A 12,285-nucleotide genomic window follows, 5' to 3' on the forward strand; every position below is an offset into this window, starting at 1 on the left:
TTAGAGGGGAGTATGATCAATTATGAGGCTACATGTCTCCATCTCGAGGGAACAGCCCTTCTGAGAGTGAGGCACTGAGTTCAAGCCCCAGTCCCGGCACAAAAAAGAAAGGAATGAAGGAAGAAAGACAGAAAAGAAGAAAAGGAAAAAAGAAAGGAAGAATAAAGGAAAGAAAGAAAAAAGAAAGGAAGGATGAATACTCAATGTTGGATATAAAAATCTCCAAGTTAGACGTGGTGTGGACTCAAACCAGACCAACCACTGAAGGTGGTGCTGGTTGCAGAGGGTTTTGGTTGAGTCTGGCACAGCCACTTGGTGCTCAATACTGAGCCCTCAGACTTCCTGATGCCTTTGGTCCAGACATTGCTGTCTCTAGCAGGTTATAGTTGTATGTGTTGATTTCTAGAACTTTCTCCACAGAGATCAGCCCCACTGCATGCCTTTGAACAGGACCCCCCTCAGCTCCCCTTTTCTCTCACTCAGCAAACTCCTCAATCTTTCGAGGTTCGGATCACTTGTCTTCTATTCTGGAAATCCTTTCCTCATAAACCCAGCTAGGCCTGTTCTTTGTCTTCCATCTGTGGGATGTTGGAGGATGGGGAGAGGTAACAGATAACAATGTAAAGTTCATTGGGTGCATTGCTTTATTGGCTGACAGCCAGCTAGGGGCTTTCCAGAAGGCAGGGCTGATATCTGAATCAGAGCGGGTCTCAGGGCAAGCCTTCACGAAAGTTCTGCTCCCTTGAGAAGGTAAGACTCGATAAGCACGTGCTTCTCCAATCTAGGGGCTCTGACTGTCACCACGAAACTGCGAGGGTGAACATCCAACTCTTTAGAATTCTTTTTTTTTTTTTTTTTTTTGGGCCAGTTGTGGGGCCTGACCTCTGGGCCTGGGCGCTGTCCCTCAGCTCTTCAGCTCAAGGCTAGCACTCTACCACTTGAGCCACAGCGCCACTTCTGGCTTTTTCTGCTTATGTGGTGCTGAGGAATCAAACCTAGGGCCTCATGCATGCAAGGCAAGCACTCTACTACTGAGCCATCTTCCCAGCCCTCTTTAGGATTCTTCTAAAAAAGCAGCCAGAAATACAAAGCCAAGACAAGAGGAAATGTTGGCAGCAAAGGTAGACGACTCACTCCTGGTTAGAAGGGACAGAAACAGGTTCTGTCTCTATGGAGAACAGGTTGGCAATTTTTTTTTTTTTTTGCAGTATTTGGGTTTGAATTCAGAGCCTTGACAGATGTTCTACCACTTGAGCCTTGCTTCCTAGTTATATTCTTTTTTTTGGGTCCGGTCATGGGGCCTGAACTCTGGGCCTGGGCGCTGTCCCTCAGCTCTTCAGCTCAAGGCTAGCGCTCTACCACTTGAGCCACAGCGCCACTTCCGGCTTTTTTTTTCTTTTTGCTTATGTGGTGCTGAGGAATCGAACCCAGGGCCTCAGGCATGCAAGGCAAGCACTCTACCACTGAGCCACCTTCCCAGCCCTTCCTAGCTATATTCTATGCTGGTTATTTAGAGATGGAATCTAGCAAACTTTTCTGTTCAAGGCTGGTCTCCAACTTCAGTCTTCCAGATCTCAGCCTCCTAGGTAATAGATTACAGGTGAGAGTCACCAGTGGCTTGGTAGTCTCCTTTTAAATAAAGCAAGTAATTAGAAGACGATCCTATGGTTGTACTCTTGGGTATTTATATCGAGAAATTAACATTTACAATCACATAGATACTTGTCCATGAATGCCATACCCCCAAACCGGAAACCACCCCCATGTTGTTCAGTGGACAAATGACTGAAGAACATTGTGCAGCTCCCCTGCACAATGGAGCACTGCTGGGCAGTGAAGGCATGAACTGTGATTCACAAGACAGCTAAGAGGAGTTCTGAAAGGAATGACAGGGAGTGGGAAAAACCAAGCCTCAGGTTACCTGCTAGTGGAGTCTGTTGATATAAGGATGATTCCCCTCCTCCCCTCCGCCAGTCCTGGGGCTTGAACTCAGGGCCTGGACACTGTCCCTGAGCTTCTTTTGCTCAAGGCTAGCGCTCTACCACTTGAGCCACAGTGCCACTTCTGGCTTTTTCTGTTTATGTAGTACTGAGGAATCAAACCCAGGGCTTCATGAGTGCCAGGCAAACACTCTACCACTAAAGCCACCTTCCCAGCCTCTGTTTTTGTTTTTCTGAGATGGCAGAAAGCTAACAATAGGAGACAGCTTAGTGATCACCAAGGGTAAGGGGCTGGAGTGGATGAGGGTGCATTGAGATGGTGGCTCCAGTGGCAATGAACTGTTAGCATTTGACTGTGGTGGCAACAGGTGGGTAGAGCCCAGTAAATATTCAAGGCAGAACACCACTGAACGCGGGGAAAATGGGACCAAGCTTGGCAGATGGTGATGTGGTCGCGTTCCTGCCCGCCACACCACACAGTAACTTTCGTGATGTTGCCTTTGGAGTTCACTAAAGAAAGTGTGCTGGAATCTCTGTATTATATGTTCACAACAGTGTGACTCTATAATGATCTCAGAATAAGAAGTTAATAGGACTGAAAACAAAAATCATAATGAAACCAAACAAAGGCCAGAGACAGCTGGTGAGCCTCTCTCCCGCTGACTTGTGACTGGATTATTAATGACTTCAGGCAGACCCATTCAGACCTCTGGACCTTTGAACCCTGTGATATGGTCAAGCCAACTTCGCTCCCATCTTCTGGTTTACCCTCCAGTCTCAGGACCAGTATATTCTGAGGGTCCAAACTGAAGTGGAACCCTAGGCTTTAGCTTTCTGGGGAAGGGCAGCCCAGATGGAGAAGGTGAGAGGAAGCAGAGGACACAGGAGATTTAGGACCCCTTGTTGAAGTTCAGGGTGATCCTGATCCTCTTAGAAAAGGCCCACCTTTCCCTATGTGGGTCAACTTACAGCCAGCTTGGCCTGCTGAGTAACATGTGTTGTATTCCTCCTTCCCTCCCTGCTCTTCTTTTCTCCACCTTCTATCTCGTTGCTTTTGGGAGCCTGACTTTTTTGGCCAGCTCTTTAGTCCTGTAAGTCTTGTAAATCCTGGGAGGTGACAGAGCATTATGTGTGTGGGCAACTGACTTAGAGGAACTCAAGTGATTGTCCTCAGACCCTCTTATTCTCCTACGCCCCCAGCTTTGCATCTGACAGCCCACACAGTCTGTGCCGATGAAGCTGGCTTCAGACTCTGGAATTTTCCTGACCTCGAGTTGGGAGATTCATGAAAGGAAGAAATGTGTATCTTTTTCTTTTAGGAGTTTTCCCAAGGAGTGAGTAAAACCTCAACTAAGGTTTTTCTAGGCCCCAGAGGTTTAGTAGTTGCTTTTTGGTCTAGGGATCTTTTTATCCCTTTAACTCGAGGATCCCAAAGATTTTTATCTCTCAGTCAGTATTTGCCATATGTGAATGCTGGAAATGTTTAAAATTGTTCTAATTCCTTTGAAACAATACACCTGTTGCTTGTTATAACAAAATGTGACATTTTGCTGGAAAAACAAGTGTTTTCTAAAATAAAAAATAGCAAGAAAATAGGTATTGTCTAAAAATTTTGTAAATTTCTTCGTGTGTGTGTCACGTGCACATATTGGTACTGGGGCTTGGACATAGAGCCTCATGTTCTTGGTTGGCTTTTCTGCTCAAAGCTGTTTTTTTATCCCTTGAACCACACTTTCACTTCCAGCTTTTTCTTTATTCTTTTGGTCATAGGGCTTGAACTTAGGGCCTGAGCTTTTTTTGCTCAAGGCTAGTGCTCTACTACTTTGAGCCACAGCTCCACTTCTGTTTTTCTGGTGGTCAATTGGAGATAAGAGTTTCATGGACTTTCTTACCTGGGATGGCTTCAACCCCCAATCTCAGATCTAAGCCTTCTGAGTAGCTAGGATTACAGGGGTGAGCCACCAGTGCTGGCTCAGCTTTTTGATGGTTAATGGGAGATAAAATTCTTGGGGATTTGTCTGCCCAAGATGGCTTTGAACCAAGATCCTCAGATCTCAGCCTCCTGAGTAGTTAGGATTACAGGTATGAGTCACCTGCATCCAGCACAGGTTTCTTTCTGTTAGGCCTCTTAACTGCATTCTGAACTATTTCTACATTTAATCTGTGGCAATGTCACCTATCCATAGCTTTGGACCCACTGTGTCCCTCTGAGATAATCAGAGTAGCATAATCATAGCATCTCAGTCTATTTTCTGCAAAGTTTTAACCTTGAGGCCCTTGAAAAGTCTTGAGGATTCCCCACAGGGCTCCCAGGCCATTCTTGGAGAACACAACAGGAGGGTGTTATACCCTCTGCTTCCTTTCTGTCCCAGCCCCATAACAATACATCCCATAATGAGCAAACAAAGAGCTTCTGTAGAAGGGTCAGAGACTTCCTATTTCTGAAGACTTGGCTTCTATTTGGATGCCCCCCAGAGGAGCTGGATTTGGGTTGCTTTGAGCCCCAAGTACCCCTCTGGTTCCGGCATCCACATACTGAAGCCAGTAAAGGAGGTCTTTAAAGCTTGCTGGAAAGGCATGGTACCTGATAGGTGTTTGTGGATGGAGAGGTGGATACCTTCCACTATCCCACAGAACTTTCTAGAATGATGTTCTTCAGCTATGCTGTCCAATATGGTAGCCATTAGATGGCTGGGGCTATGGTGTCCTTGAAATATGACCCAGGGCAGCCAGACCTCACGGATTCTTCTGGGCCACTGCAAACATTTGTCCCAGGAGCAATGGAAAGCAAACATTCAGCAAAAGGGTTTCGAACCCCAGGCAGCAGGGTGACATAATCAGGAGTTTCTGAGCCTGACCAGTGTCTCCACCTCTCTCCCTGCCACAGGCCCCACCATGAGGCCCCAGCCCCTCCGCAGTCCGCATGCTCCCATGGCCCCGGGCGCACCGTGCTAGCCCCAGCCAGGTGAGGGGAGGCTCCGGCCATGGCCAGCCACGTGGACCTGCTGACCGAGCTGCAGCTGCTGGAGAAGGTGCCCACGCTGGAGCGCCTGCGCGCTGCCCAGAAGCGCCGGGCACAGCAGCTGAAGAAGTGGGCGCAGTATGAGCAGGACCTGCAGCACCGCAAGCGCAAGCATGAGAGGAAGCGCAGTGCAGGTGGCCGCCGCAAGAAGGTGTCCTTCGAGGCCGGGGTGGCGCTGCTGGAAGCCTCGTTGAGGAACGATGCAGAGGAAGGTAGGTCTGTCCGTGCGCACGCGCACCCACCCACCCACCCATGCCAGGGAGGCCGGCGCTCCATGCACATGCGCACTGGTGCCAAGGCGGTCCCCTGGCACAAGCTTGCGTTCCAGGTAGGTCTCCTTGTGCGCATGCACACCAGCACCAGGGATTCATGAGCGGTTGCACACTCGGGCCAGGGAGGCTTCTCCATGCGCATGCGCACTGGTGCCAAGGCTGTTCCCTTCATAAGCTTGCGTTCCGGGTAGGTTCCGTTTTGCGCATGCGCACCAGTGCCAGGGATTCATGTGCTTGCAGGTAGGATGCCGGGCGGGTAGTCTGTAGCTCCTCTCTCCAGTTCTGGGGCGAGTTGACTGAACAGTAGCCCAACCCATCTCAGGAGGAGGATGTTCTCTTAGGAAAAGCTTTGGCTTTATCTTAGACTTTGTTGTTGTTGGAAACAAGGAATTCAGCCTTTGGCTAATGAATATCATAATAATTTGCTTTCCCACCCACCAATATTTACGACAACCTACTTCCTGCACAGTGCTGCTCTAGACCAGAGTAATGAACAATTGGATCTGATTTCCTTCCTCTAAGTGCTAAATGCTCCTGGGATCTTGCATTTATGTTTTCGTTTGTTTTGTTGGTCCTGGGGCCTTGAGCTCAGCGCCTAGTTGCTGTCCCTGAGCTGCTTTTGCTCAAGGCTAGTGTTCTACCACTTGAGCCACAGCTCCACTTCTGGCTTTTTTTTTTCTTCTGTAATTTATTACAGATAAGAGTCTCATGGACTTTTCCTGCCTGGGCTGGTTTCCAGCTGTGACCAAATCTCAGTTCCTGACTACTCAGTAGTTAGGATTACAGGCATAAGCCACCAACAGTTTTCATTTTTGATGGAACCAAACTCAGAATTATGTCCCTAGCCACCCCCCCTTTTTTTTTTTGCTTTAATTACTTTTCCTATAGGATATAACTTTTTCTACACATCCTCAGACAGTGATCCTCCTTCTTGTACCTCCTTTGAAGCTGAGATTAAAAGTGTTTACCATCACGTCCAGCCCTAGGATCTTACATTTCTTAAGCCCTTCCTCTGTGCAAATCTTCATTCCCTACTTTCTGTGTATGCTGTTCTTATTTCTCCTTTAGTGAAGGGGAATGAACACAGAGCCTTACACATGCTAAACATTAAGCACCACCCCCAGCCCTGTCTGATTTTACTAATCTTTGATGCAACTTTCATGGTATTGGGGAGTGGTTAAAATCATACCTGTGAAGTTTTCTTAGACATAGTCCTTTGTGAAACGAAGTAGTCATTAATATGTTTTGTCATACTATTAGTATTTTTATTTTTATTAGATTCCTAATTAATATTATCCTATGATGTCTATAAAGTTTGGGAGCAGACACATACATGTTACCTAGGACATTTTTACTCTATAACATGAGTGAATTATATTGTCCATATGGTCCCTTTTCAGACTGTATGATATTCTATTCTTGTTAATTTTTATCTCATTACATTATCTTATGTGTCCTGTGGTCTGGATGCTGACATCCATATGATACTGAGACTCAGAACCTGGCCCAAGTTGGTAGAGCAGGATCTGAGCTCCCAGCATCCAAGCTTGGGTCTCGAGCACCCTGACTCTGCACATTTGATTCTTGTTTCAAGATGAAAGGGGGATGATTTAACCAAAGCCTTCCTTTGTGGGCATGCGCCAAGGGCACATTGGAGCTGAGGTCTGTGCACATTCCTTCCATCTTTCCCCCTACCCGCCTTGGGCTTTGGCCTATCCCTGAATGTTAGGCTTTCTGTTGTCTCTGGAGTGGCCCAGTTGTTTCCTGAGCTCCTGGGCATACTCTGCAAGCACTTGGTGCTAACACAGCCCATGGAAGGACCGACTGGGAAGAGGTGGCATCTATAGTGAGGGCACTGGGTTTTACAGGCTGAACATCCCTGACTCTGGGATTTTGACATGTTCCAAAATTGGAAATGTGTCGAAAGCCTGTGTGATGACCTAAGTAGAAAAGTCCATACTTTTTTGTGTGATAGGGTGCAGGCAAGGCTCAGGTTTGCTCAAAACATGACAGAAAATGGCCTTTATGGGGGACCTAGTACTACCTGCCTGTAGTCCTAGGACCTGGATGCTGAGGTAGGAGTTTGGTGATTTTGAGAACAGCTTGGGCTACTTAGTAAAGAGATCTTATCTTAAAGAAATTGCCTTCAGACTGTGTGTGTGTGTGTGTGTGTGTGTGTGTGTGTGTGTGTGTGTGTGTGTGTGTGTGTGAGACAAGTGTGTATGTGACTCAAATCTGTTATTGACACTTAGGTTCCATTCTTTTCTTTTGGGGGGGGGGGTCCGGTCGTGAGCCTGAACTCTGGGCCTAGGCACTGTCCCTCAGCTCTTCAGCTCAAGGCTAGCACTCTACCACTTGAGCCACAGCACCACTTCCGGCTTTTTCTGCTTATGTGGTGCTGAGGAATCGAACCCAGGGCCTCATGCATGCAAGGCAAGTGCTCTACCACTGAGCCACCTTCCCAGCTCTAGGTTCCATTCTTGAGATGTCTCTTCCTCCTCCTCCTCCTCCTCCTCCTCCTCCTCCTCCTCCTCCTCCTCCTCCTCTTTCTCCTCCTCCTCCTTCTTCTTCTTTAATCCAGTATTGGGACTTGAACTCAGGACCTTCCACTCTTGCTTGGCTTTTACTACTCAAGGCTGGTGCTCTACCAATTGAGTCATACCACCACTTCCAGCTTTTGGCTGGTTAATCGGAGATAAGTATCTTGTGGATTTTTCTGCCCAGGCTGGGTTTGAACCATGATCTTCAGATCTCAGCCATCTATAGTAGCTAGGATTACAAGTGTGAGCTTCTAGTGTCCAGCTAAGATCTTTCCTCTTGTGCGTGCGTGTGTGTTTATTTCCAATTCTGAAAGAAATCCCCAATCCCGAACTCTGGTCCCATGCCTTTCCAAGCAGAACACCTAATCAGGCTTGGCCTTGCCCTTTGGCTTTCTAGAACCCTCTTGAAAGCCTGTTCCTTTTCATGCTGGAATCACAGGGCTCTAAGAAATGAGCAATCTTGCTTCACAGATCCACTAGCTGCAAACAGCTCAGCCCAGAGGTGTGACGTCCTGGAACGGCTCATTCCCACGTGTGGCTTGCTGAGAGACGAATGATGTGGCAGTCCCTTGTCATTCAGGGGGCGGCTCATGATGAGGTGTAATTTGAATGGGGGTGGAGATGGGGGGGGTTATCTTCTCTCTCCATTCTCCATTCCTGGTTTACTTCCTTCTTCCCTTACAAAGTCCCGTCTCCTTTCCCCAGGGCCTGCTCAGAGGTGCTGGGAGCAGGCTGACCTGCCAGGCCCCATCTCTTAGGGACTGTTGCGTGCCCTGGGGCACATAACTCTAAGCTCTGGGCTTGGAGTTCAAGGACAAGTGTCACTCAGATTGCAAGTCCTACTTTGCTCCGTGACAGTTTCCTGGGTCTAGTTTTTCAGTTGTGTAAAATAGAGCCCTGACTGCTTGCTTACCTGCTTGGAAGCAGGTGTGGCGAGAACTTGAGCAGATCTTGCATGGGACAACTCTGAGTCCTGTGGCAGAACAGTGGTATTTTTTACACTTTTTTCTTCCTTAAAAAACGTGTGTTGTTGTTGTTTTTACAGACTTTAATGTTTTGTTTATTTATTTATTTTTTGGGTCTGGTCATGGGGCCTGAACTCTGGGCCTGGGCGTTGTCCCTCAGCTCTTCAGCTCAAGGCTAGCACTCTACCATTTGAGCCACAGCACCACTTCTGGCCTTTTCTGCTTAGGTGATACTGAGGAATCGAACCCAGGGCCTCATGCATGCAAGGCAAGCGCTCTACCACTGTGCCATCTTCCCAGCCCCGACTTTAATGTTTTAAAAAACTCAAATATACACAAATGCATTCTTAGAAAAAAATCAACATAGGTCTTTCCCTCCCTCCCTCCTAGTCTCCCTCCTTTCTTCCCTTCTTCCCTCCCTCCTTGCCTTACTCCTTCCCTCCTTCTTTCGCCCCTCCTTCATTTTCTCCCTTCCTCCCTTCTCTTCTCTTCTCTTCTCTTCTCTTCTCTTCTCTTCTCTTCTCTTCTCTTCTCTTCTCTTCTCTTCTCTTCTCTTCTCTCTCCCTCTCTCCCTCTCCCTCTCCCTCTCCCTCCCTCTCTCTCTCTCTCTCTCTCTCTCTCTCTCTCTCTCTCTCTCTCTCTCTCTCTCTCTCTTCTATGGTCATTGCTTGCTGGTTTTTTTTTTAACCATTCAGGCATTTCCCTCATTTACTTTTGTATTTGTGAATTTGAAGAATTATAGAGCTTTTTTTTTTCTTTTGAGATTTTACCTAAATGATTGGAAACCTAGACATACTAGTTTAAAGTTTTCTTTCTTTTCACACAATAGAATGTCTTCAAAATATCTTCTTGTCAGTACACATACAATGTAATATATCTGCATTGTTGTTTAGTTTGGTGCTTGTCCTGGGGCTTGAACTCAGGGCCTGGGTGCTGTCCCTGAGTTTTTTTTTTTTTACTCAAGGCCATCCTCTACCACTTGAGCCACAGCTGCACTTCTGGCATTTTTGGTGGTTCCACAAACTTCCTGCCTGGGCTGGATTTGAACTGTGATCCTCAGGTCACAGCCTCCTGAGTAGCTGGGATTACACGTATGAGCCACCAGCGCCTAGCTTTTAGTAGGTCTTTATTGATTTTTTTCCAGTAGTTTTTGCTAACCATGAACATTTTGTGTACCCATGCAAATAGTTGTGTAGACCAGATGTGAGAAAACGGGGGCTGCTGGAGGGATTGAAGTGGTAGACTCATAGACTGGTGCCGCTGGCTGTGGGGATAGTAGCAGGAGGCTGGAGGACAGAACACGGCGTTCTGCAGCATGCTGTGGAGATGGGATGAAATGTGCCTCTGGGGTCCCCGTGCATGGACTGGGGGTGGGTCCTGCCCTAATCTTCCTGACAGCGCATCAGAGCCCACTGCTCTGAGCTGGCTGAGACTGGCTTTCTGCTTGTTGGTGAAGCTGGTGTTGGGGTGGCTGCTGAGGTGTTAGCTCACAGTGGAGTGGGAGCCGGGGGCGGCTGCTCCCCCGTTCCCCTGAGCTCATAGCATCTTCTGAGTCAACCTTCCCCACCTGCCTGGGGAGTGTGAGCTGTTCCCCAGAGAAAGGCAGTATTGGGGAACTCACCCAGCTTCCTTCTCTGGCCCTGCATTGCCTTTAGACTCATGGGCTTGACCTCAGACCTGCCTGAACCCCATCTGTTCAGCTTGGACTCCCCATTCTCCAGGCAGCTCTAGCCTAGCTCCTGCTGGCTCTCTCTCCCCTCCGACCCCCTCACCTCTGCTTGCGAAGGTCCCTCTGGAACAAGCCCCGGACTGCCACCTCTAGCTCTTCAGGGCTGGGTGTGGCATGGTGAGCCACCAATGAGATGCTTAGAGGAAAAACTCAATATGTATCTGATGTTCATTGGGAGGTAGGATGGGGTCTGGGCCAGGAGTTGAACTGTCCATTCTCCAAGATCCAAAACCCAGTGCCAGTGTTTGCTAGCTGTGCACTCTCAAGGAAGTTACTTGGCGTCTTGGGGCCTCTGTTTCCCCACTTGTAAATGAGCGTGACCATAGCATACTGGCCCCACAAGATGGCAGAGAGGTTCATTGGAGTTGGTCAGGGTTCGGATGGTGTGATAAGTAGACCTGTGATAGAAATGGTTATTTCTGTATTATCTGCATTCACATAATCTCTTATTAGTACATGGTAATAAGATTATATAATAATGCTGTCTTCATGATTATTTATCAGGTGCTTGCTTTGTGCCAGGGCACCTGCTCTTGTGTATGCGATTTTCCTTAATCCTTGAAATTAGATGGAGGATTTCACCCTATTTCTGAAAGAAAGAACCTAGAGTTTAATTTATATAATGTATCATAAGATTTGTACCTTTTAAGTGTACAGCTCAGTAGTTGTTCAGGCTATTTACAGAGTTACATGAGTTATATGTCCATTACCACCCTCTAGTTTTATTTTTTTTTGTCAGTTGTGGGGGTCCTCGTTTTGGGGTCTTACAGACAGCCACCACAGTGGCTTCTTCTCAGGGCCACAGGAACCCCACCAATATATTTTTAATAGTTTCGTTATGGAACCTTCAGTCACCAAAAAGGGTGAGTGAATCTTGGGTACTAAAGTTAGCTCTTAAGTCTTATTTTCTTGTAAAGATTTTCACACTCTCTTTTCTGAAGCAGTGGAAACTTTAACTTAAATGAAACCTACTATGTAAAACAGGGGGAAGGGCAATGCTAGCTGAGGTTGGCTGGGGTGCTAGGACCCGGTCCACACTAGTTCAGACTTTGCACAGGCACCTGCCAGACACTGCTCAGACTACAGGCTTGTCTAGTTTTGACTTTCAGTAATTTTTAGAAAGAAAAGTTGCTTTTCTTTGTGTTATAAAAATAATTCATCCTTGCCAGGTGCCATTGGCTCATGCCTATAGTTCTAGCTACTGATAGGAGGCTGAGAGCTGAGGATTGTAAAAGCCAGCCTGGCCAGAAAGGTCCACGAGACTCTTACCTCCAGTTAATCACCACAAAGCTGGAAGCAAAAAACAAAACAACAACAACAAAAAACCTCAGGGACAGCAACAAGGCAGAGTTCAAGCCCAGCAACCAGGCCCTGAGTTCAAGCTCCAGGACTGGCACATGTACGTGCACATGCGTGCGCGTGCGCACGCACACGCACACACACACACACACACACACATACACAATTCATCCTTGTAGAAAGATTTAAAAGTACAGAAGAAAGAAAGGGAGAAATATTGAGAAGGTAAAATTTAAGCTGGCCATGGTGATGCATGCCTGTAATCTCAGCACTCAGGAGGCAGAGGCAGGAGGATCATGGATGGGTTTGAGGCTAGCCTGGGCTACATTGTGAGTTGGAAGCCAGGCTGAGCTACATAGGAAACATGTCTTCAAAACACTGAGAGAGCCAGGCGTCAGTGGCCACACCTGTAATCCTAGATACTCAGGAGGGTGAGATCTGAGCAAGGAGGTTCGAAGCCAGCCCAGGCAGGAAAGTCCATGAGACTCATCTCCAATTAACTTCCAAAAAGCCAAATG

General features: G+C 47.4%; 1 protein-coding gene across 4 annotated transcripts in view; it reads left to right on the top strand.

Annotated features, from left to right (window-relative positions):
* Nucleotides 1-12,285, top strand: part of Ppp1r16b (protein phosphatase 1 regulatory subunit 16B) — a 97,783-nt gene that overhangs the window by 23,685 nt on the left and 61,813 nt on the right. For all 4 annotated transcript variants that reach the window (XM_069988347.1, XM_069988349.1, XM_069988348.1 and 1 more), the window contains one exon: nucleotides 4,828-5,174. In XM_069988347.1, coding sequence (XP_069844448.1) covers nucleotides 4,925-5,174 — 250 coding nt within the window. In that variant the 5' untranslated portion in view covers nucleotides 4,828-4,924. The remainder of the gene's footprint in view (nucleotides 1-4,827; nucleotides 5,175-12,285) is intronic.

Source organism: Dipodomys merriami, unplaced genomic scaffold (assembly GCF_024711535.1).
Source record: "Dipodomys merriami isolate MVZ:Mamm:240054 unplaced genomic scaffold, mDipMer1.0.p SCAF_354, whole genome shotgun sequence".
Classification (NCBI taxonomy): Eukaryota; Metazoa; Chordata; class Mammalia; order Rodentia; family Heteromyidae; genus Dipodomys; species Dipodomys merriami.